Below are 8637 nucleotides of genomic sequence, written 5' to 3'. Positions count from 1 at the left end.
ATTTAAAGTACCTGAGCAACGCCGTACTACGCCTTATCCTTTTAATTTTTTTGCACGCTATACGCATTCTTCGCATTGTTTATCCCTTTCCGCACATACCTGTACTTGCCTATAATTTGCAGGTCAGTATTATATTGATTTATAATATAATTTAGTTTTTTAAATATTTTAATTCGCTTTTTTTAGTAAAAATTTTCTTATTAAAATAAATATGCCGCCTTCAAGTTCCGAAGTAGATAAATTAAAAAAGGCCAAAACCTTGCGAAATACGGAAATAAATCGTATTCGTGACACTTGGCAAATTGCTTCTGAAGCTCAAAAGGATACCAATATACAACCTGAATTTATTCAAAGATATCGCACAATTGATACAATTAGTGACGCATTTGCTAAGCAACATAATATAATTTGTTCCCTTCTTGAATCGGATGAGGAATTCGCAGTTGAGGATGAAATACGCAAAGAATTTGAAAGTAAATATTTTTCTACTAAGGCAATTTATTATAATATATTTGAAAAATCTCAGAGCGCTAGTCCATCTACGAGCCGTGATATAACGCATGATTTACCAAGACCGAAACTTCCGGAAATGAAATTGTCTGTTTTTTCGGGTGACTTAAAATCGTTTACATCTTTTTTAGAAGTATTTAATGCAATAATATATAATAATACTCATTTATCGCCGATCGAAAAGTTTTCTCATTTAATTAATTCCCTAGAGGGTGATCCAAAGAAACTGGTTGCTAGATTTCCATTAACTTCGTCAAATTTTGAATCTGCTTATCAAGCTCTAAAATCTCGCTATTCAAGTAAAAGACTACTAGCAACTTACCATTGGAATGAGATAGAAAATTCTACTCGTATTAACTCATCAGACTCCCCCGCATTAAGAACTCTTTTAGATACATTTAATGAAAATATCGCCGCTTTAAAAAATCTTAACTATCCAGTAGATTCTTGGAACTTTATTCTCGCAAACATGTTTTTAAAACGCTTACCGTCTTCAGTAGTTACCTCTTTTGAAACTCAATTTGGTTCTAATTCTGAAATGCCAGACTTTAATAACATTCTAGCTTATGTAGAAAAATGTTGTACCGCATATGAAACAATAACTTACAATGGAGATTTAAATTCTTCAGTTTCCGCTATATCTAACCCGCAAAATATTAAAAGTAAATGTCAACGCAATATTAATTCTACGCTACGCAATTCGCAACGTCATAATACTTCTTTTCATAAGAGCAACGCATTTTTTACTTCTTCTCCCGCTAACAAAAATAACTTGAAAAATTGCGCAATATGTAATTCAACCGCTCACGCTATATATACATGTCCTACATTACTTAATAAAACCCCAATCGAACGCTTTAATTTGGCTAAAGATAGAAAACTTTGTGTTAATTGTCTAAGCAATATACATAAGACATCAAACTGTAATTCGGAATCATCATGCCGTACTTGCAAACGCCGCCATCACACTTTATTTCATTTTTCGAATTCGTCGCCAATTACCGCTACACAAAATTCGCTCGACTCTAAGTCCGGCCCTGTTCCTACTTCTACATCTGATTTATCTAGTACGCCAAACGAAATTAGCCCTTCAGTGTGTATTTTCGGTGTCAAACGCGATATAAACAAACAAACCGAAATAAATATCGATACACTGCCGTTTTCCGATCTTTTGCCTACAATTCGCTTAAGATTTAGAGATGCTTTTGGAAATTACCAAATTATGCGTGCTGTATTAGATTCCGGCAGCGAAGCCTGTTATATTTCTCGTAAATGTGTAAATATATTAGGTTTATCAGTGCGTCCACAAATAATTGATATATTTGGTCTCGGTACCATGAAAACGCGAAGTGATAGTGGTATTGTACAAGGCGTAATTGTACCTTTAAATTCAGAGTCCCCTCAGCTAATTATAGAAGCTCTTGTTTTGGATCAAGTCTGTACATCGAATATGCCGGTATGTAATTTTAATATATCAGATTGGGAACATATAAAAAATATTAATCTTGCCGATCATTCATTTAATATTAGTCAGTCTGTCGATATGATACTGAACGCTTCGGTGTTTAATAAAATTTTACTTGATGGTAAAATTCCCGCGCTAAATTCTAATGTGCCAGATGCAATAAATACATTATTTGGATATATTTTGATGGGAGATATTTCTTCACGCTCGTCCTCATACTCTCTATCAAACTCTTTTTTTACTAAATTTAATTGTGAAAACGTAGAAAATGTAATTTCAAAGTTTTGGGCTCTTGAAGAAATAAATAATAAACAATTTTATTCGGACGATGATACTTATTGTGAAGATTATTATACAAAAACGACGTTTCGTTTAGATTCCGGTCGCTATGTTGTTTCGCTTCCATTTAAAAATAATATCGAGCCTTTTTTCGAAAATTCAAGATTACCCGCACTTCGCAGATTTCTTTCTTTAGAGAAAAAACTTAAAATAAACCCCGAATTAAAGGTTCAGTACAGTAATATAATTCAAGAATATATTGACAATGGACATTTAGAGTTAGCTGATCAGACTATCGATAATAATGAATATTTTATACCGCACCATTGCGTTTTTAATCCACACTCTGTAACAAGTCCAATTCGCATAGTTTTTGACGCGTCCTGTAAGGATTCTAATCATATATCTCTTAATGATTGTCTTCTGAAAGGACCTAAATTACAAAAGGACATTTCCGCTATTTTATTAAATTTTCGCTTATACGCTATCGCAATAACTGCTGATATTAAAGCTATGTATCGCCAGATCCAACTAAATCCTAAATTTTATAAATTCCAAAAAATATTTTGGCGCTTTTCCAGTGAGGAACCCGTACAAGAATATGTACTTAAAACTGTAACATTCGGAGTTAACTCATCACCCTTTCTTGCGTTACGTACTATTAATCAATTAGCAAATGACGAAAAGGAATTATTTCCTCACGCTTCAAAAATTCTTCTTTCTGATAATATTTTTGTGGATGATATTTGTACAGGGTGTAACACAGTGCAAGAAGCTACTAATCTTCAATATGAATTATCAAATTTATTGTTAAAAGGTGGATTTGAATTAAGAAAATGGTCTAGCAATAATAATGATTTTTTAAAGACTATTCCTGAACATCTTTTACTTAAGAATTGCATAAATTTTGATTTAGATTCTGCGTTAACTGTAAAAATTTTAGGACTTAAATGGAATCCAACTGAAGATAGTTTTTCTTATTCTGTTACGTCATTTAATGTAACTTGTACTAAACGTAATATGCTATCAGAACTCGCTCGCATATATGACCCTCTTGGTTTCTTAACCCCTGTTACGCTACTTTCAAAACTATTAATTCAAAACCTTTGGTCGCTTAAATTAAATTGGGATGATGTACCTCCGCCGCAAATAATTAAACGCTGGGAATTATATAAATCTCAGTTACCAGATTTGCTTAAAGTTCGCATACCTCGTTATCTTTTTTCTAATAGTTTCGAATTTATTGAATTATGCGGATTTTGTGATGGTTCTCAAGACGCTTATGCCGCCTGTATTTACGTGCGTCTTGTGTCACAATTTAATATAACTACATCGCTGTTATGTGCTAAATCAAAAGTCGCTCCGCTAAAACGCATTTCCATACCTAGGGTTGAACTTTGCGCTGCGTTACTTCTTACGCGTTTATTTTCATTTGTTCTTAAGACTTATTCGTCAAAAATTATATTCAAAAATATTTACGGTTTTACCGATTCTACTATTGTATTACAATGGCTTCAGTCCTCGCCACATCGTTTTAAACCCTTTGTCGCTAATCGAATTGCCGTAATACAAGAAGAATTACCCAATGTACATTGGTTACATGTATCTTCGAGTAATAACGCCGCCGATCCTGCAAGCAGAGGTATTTTTCCTTCTGACTTTGTCCAGTGTTCTACCTGGTGGACAGGACCCGATTTTCTTAAAAAACCTCAAAGCCAATGGCCTCTAAATCTTTTTCCTCTTACGCCTGATTTAAATCAAAACGACGAGGTAAATCGGGAAGAAAGAAAAATCACTCTGATATCGCGTAATAAAATTGATTTTTTTGATACAATAATAATGAAATATTCATCTCTTCCAAAATTACAACGTATAATGGCTTATATTCAAAAGTTTATTTATAATATAAAAAACCCTGAAGCGAAAAATACTTCAAATTTGAACGCGCATGATTTAAATAATGCTTTGTTAATTTTCATTAAGCATGTGCAGTATACACATTTTCATATAGAAATTGAAAATTATTCTAATAAAGTTTTAATGTCTAAACCTTTTCGAAAATTAGGAGCTTTTGTAGACGAACATGGATTTTTTAGAGTTGGGGGTAGACTCAAAAATTCTCTTTTAAATTACGAAAAGAAATATCCATTAATACTACCGCGCAACTCTCGTTTAACTGAATTAATTATAGAGCATATACATAAATCTAATTTGCATCCAGGGCTTTTAACTACTCAATATTTATTATCGCAAAATTTTTGGATATTATCCGCTCGTCGCGCAATCAAGCATGTTCTTTCTAAATGTATTTCATGTTTCCGCTCGAATCCCTCATCTCTTCAACCTCTTATGGGTAATCTACCGGCTACAAGAATTTCGCAAGTTAAACCTTTTTCTATTGTAGGAATTGATTTTGGAGGTCCGTTTTTAATTAAGACAAGTAAACTTCGCAACGCTAAGTTAGTTAAAAGTTATATATGTATTTTCGTATGTTTTACAACCAAGGCCATTCATATTGAGCTGGCATCTGATTTATCTACCGATAATTTTTTATGTGCATTGCGTAGATTCATAGCTCGTAGAGGCAGATGCAGTGAAATAATCTCAGATAATGGTACTAACTTTTCCGGAGCTAATAAGTATTTAAGAAAAATATTTCAAGAATCCGCTGGTAAAGAAAACATTAAATGGAGTTTTAACCCGCCATCCGCGTCTCATTTTGGAGGTTTATACGAGGCTGGAATAAAATCTGTTAAAACACATTTTTCCCGTGTAATTGGGTCACAATGTTTAACATATGAAGAAATGAATACTTTATTAATACAAATTGAATCTTTATTAAATTCACGCCCGCTTTGTCCGCAAAGTTCTGATCCGAATGATTACACAGTCCTCACTCCAGGTCACTTTTTAACGCTAGAACCGCTTTCTTGTATACCTGATCCTGATTTATCTCAAATTAAATTAAATAGGCTTGATAGATATCAGTTACTTTTACGCCTCCATCGAGATTTTTGGGTGCGATGGCACCGAGAATATTTAAACACGCTTCAACAGCGAACAAAATGGCTCATGCCAGGCCAGTCGCTTAGTCCAGGCAGTTTAGTTCTAATTAAAAATGAAAACGCTCCACCCATAACATGGAAAATAGGTCGCGTGAGAAAGGTATTCCCTGGAAAGGATAATATAGTACGGGTTGCTGAAGTACAGACATCCAAAGGGCTCTATGTACGGCCACTTGTCAAATTATGTCCTTTACCAAATAAATAACATTTCTTAAATTAAATATAATTTAATTTTGTATATATTTTTCTCTCATTTTTTTCTATAAATTTTCATTCCGTTTTCATTAATACTTTACATATAATTTTCATAATTTACCTCATTTTAATTTTTTTTATTATTGTTAAATTTTCATTTAACAAAAATGGGGGGCAGTATATGTTCGGTATTTTATTACTATTCATTTTATAAATTTAATTTCGCGCATAATTTTTTGTTCATAAGAAATGTTCGCCCGCTACGCCATTGCGCCTCGGGCGAGGAAACTACGACTCGAGTGTGACTTCGATATAGTCCGCCGCAGATTCAACTGGTCATTTTCTGTATCGCGATATCCGAAGAAATTAAATAGACTTTTTATCCACGAAAAGTGCAAGAACGTGCAAGGAGCTGACTTGGAAATAAGGTAGGCGAACATCCGCAATAATTCTTTTGTTAGTATCTCAATTAACTTTTAATTTACCTAAATATTACTCTTCTTATTTTCTTAAACTAAATAAAACACCAGAACCAGCCCCAATGGATTTACAACCCATTTAAATATAATATAAAATAAAACAATAATCATATTTTTATAAAAGTATTTTAGTTTTTTTGATTATATATAATACTTTAATTGATTTTCCTATAATATAAAGTTAATTAAGTATAAAAACTATTTTCAAAAAAGATTGTCTATATACATTTTACTTAAAAATAATGACATATAAAAATAATATATAGAATGACGTACAGCAAACATAGAATTCTGTGAGATATAATCACTGAAACAGAAATTATTTCTGTTTTTAGTGATTATATTTCTATTAATATTTTTATTAACTATTAATAAGAATATAAAAATTAATTATAGATTATAAAAGTGTGAAATAAAAATCTACAGAATTAATGGGTCCATACTAGTTTGTATACCATCTCGTCGTAGATAAGTGCATCTTGTATATTGCTACAAGAATCGTACTAAACACATACAACTGGAGTAGCTGTAAAATATCGACACGATAGGTAAATAATGATTTTAGTACTGCAGAAAAATAATGTCAAAAGGTACCTACTGGTTTAAAAAAATTAAGATTAAAGTTAATTAATTAACCTTTAAGGTATAAAATTTGGTAAATGTTATTATTAATAAAATAGTTTGTTTTATTTATGTTGTTTTATTTATTCCTGTGGAATATTACAAATTTGTATTTGTACATAAGTTATATTGATAAATATAATCATACATGCGGGAAGTTTCATAAAGCTTGAAAGTAAGAAATAGTTCTTTTTTATATTTTTTTTTGTATGTGGCGTCTTGTTCTTGTTTGTTTTGTATTAACACATACCGTTTTTTATTAAATAAAATAACTCGATTACATTTTTTCAGTTTTATACAGTTTTTTTCACAATATTTTGAAGTAATCACTTGTCCTTGTCAGTCAAATTTTAAATATATTAATTTCCTGCTATGCGCGCGTTCCAGTTACTATGCGTACCAACTTATTTCTTTGTAAAATAAAATAAACTAGTTGGACAGACTATATATTCTATTCTATTCATTAGGTCTTCTATTTATTATGAATTCTGAATATTATTATGAATAAATAAAAACAGAACTCATTAAATTAATAATTTTAGAAGGTACTTAAAATTTTCTAAACAATAGAAATTATTTCTGTTTTAGTGATTATATTTCACAGATTATTATTTTTTTTTAACTATTAATAAGAATATAAAAATTAATTATAGATTATAAAAGTGTGAAATAAAAATCTACAGAATTAATGGGTCCATACTCATCAATATTTTCATATTTTCCCACAATGCAAAGACACTTACTTAGCATAATATGAAATTATAATTTAGTATCTAATGACAATTACCTAATGAAGTAAAATCAAAAAAAAAATTTTTTCAAAAAATGTTTTGTTAGTTACAATTTTCTATAATATTATATGTATATTAGTATACCGGGTGCGTCTTAAAAGTGGCTCACCCCTGGGCTCACTCCTATTACTTTTTATTTTTTCAGTTAAAAAAACGAAATTTGGTACGTTAGTATATGACATAAATTAGGATTGATTGACGTATTCAACTGTTTTCGGTCACTTCCTGTTTCACCGGAAATGACTATAACTTTTGATTTTTAAATGGCACCCTCGGTATTTTTTTACTTTATTCAATAGAAAATGTCATTCTGAATAGAACGACATATCATATGTCAACTTTTAACATTTTCGTATATGGTTTATTACAAATTATACTTTGCGGTTCGTAACGAAAATTTGACTCGAAATACCAAGTGTCTGGTATCAAATTATTCGTAAAAAATGCTATTTCCAAATATGCTAATGAGCCACCCTCGCTCCATTTGAAAAAATTGAGATATGAAAAAAAAACGATTTGGGCATTTTCTAACTGGCCAGGAGAGACACTAAAAACATTAGACGACCAAACCTATTTTTCCAACGCTCCTTGATTAAGAATTAGTGTTTTTAACATAGCCATGGCACTCTAGATTGAATTTTAAAATACAATTTATTATTAAGCGAGAATGTCAAAAGTTGACATATGATATATGTCATTCTATTCAGAATGTCATTTTCTATCGAATAAAGTAAAAAAATACCGAGAGTGCCATTTAAAAATCAAAAGTCGTAGTCATTTCCGGTGAAACAGGAAGTGACCAAAAACAAGTGAATACGTCAATCAATCCTAATTTGTGTCATATACTAACATACCAAACTTCGTTTTCTTTTATCTGAAAAAATAAAAAAGTTATAGGGCTGAGTCACTATCAAAACGCACCCGGTATTTTGTATAAAATATTTTAATCTGAATTATTTTCTATTTTAATTCCTACATTTTAGAAATAACTTGAAATTCCTCTGTATTTATCTGAAGAAGACTATTTCCATTCTAATCGATGATCGAAAAAACCATGGTAACAGTGATTTTCTTTCTTTTTTTTTCGGAATTAAAATTCGACTAGATGCATTCAAATTTTGCGCCATCATGCAGTGGTTTTTAAACGTTTTCGAAAGCAGTCGTGGAGTGCAGTTTGAAAAAATATAGGTCATTTCAGTCCCATAATATTGCGGCATTTTATAATTTAGAGT

General features: G+C 31.1%; 1 protein-coding gene across 1 annotated transcript; it reads left to right on the top strand.

Moving 5' to 3' along the window:
• Positions 1-211: 211 nt before the first annotated feature.
• On the top strand, positions 212-4024 carry LOC115891949 (the record flags this gene model as incomplete). The annotated part of the gene is made up of 2 exons (XM_030912560.1): positions 212-473; positions 1800-4024. Coding segments are annotated over exons 1-2 (2487 nt in total), but the record flags the coding sequence as incomplete, so codon positions are not given.
• Positions 4025-8637: the final 4613 nt, after the last annotated feature.

Source organism: Sitophilus oryzae, unplaced genomic scaffold (genome assembly GCF_002938485.1).
Source record: "Sitophilus oryzae breed Bouriz unplaced genomic scaffold, Soryzae_2.0 scaffold_1213_pilon_pilon, whole genome shotgun sequence".
Classification (NCBI taxonomy): Eukaryota; Metazoa; Arthropoda; class Insecta; order Coleoptera; family Curculionidae; genus Sitophilus; species Sitophilus oryzae.
The sequence above is the reverse complement of the archived record's forward strand: the minus strand, read 5'-3'. Positions and strand labels throughout refer to the sequence as shown.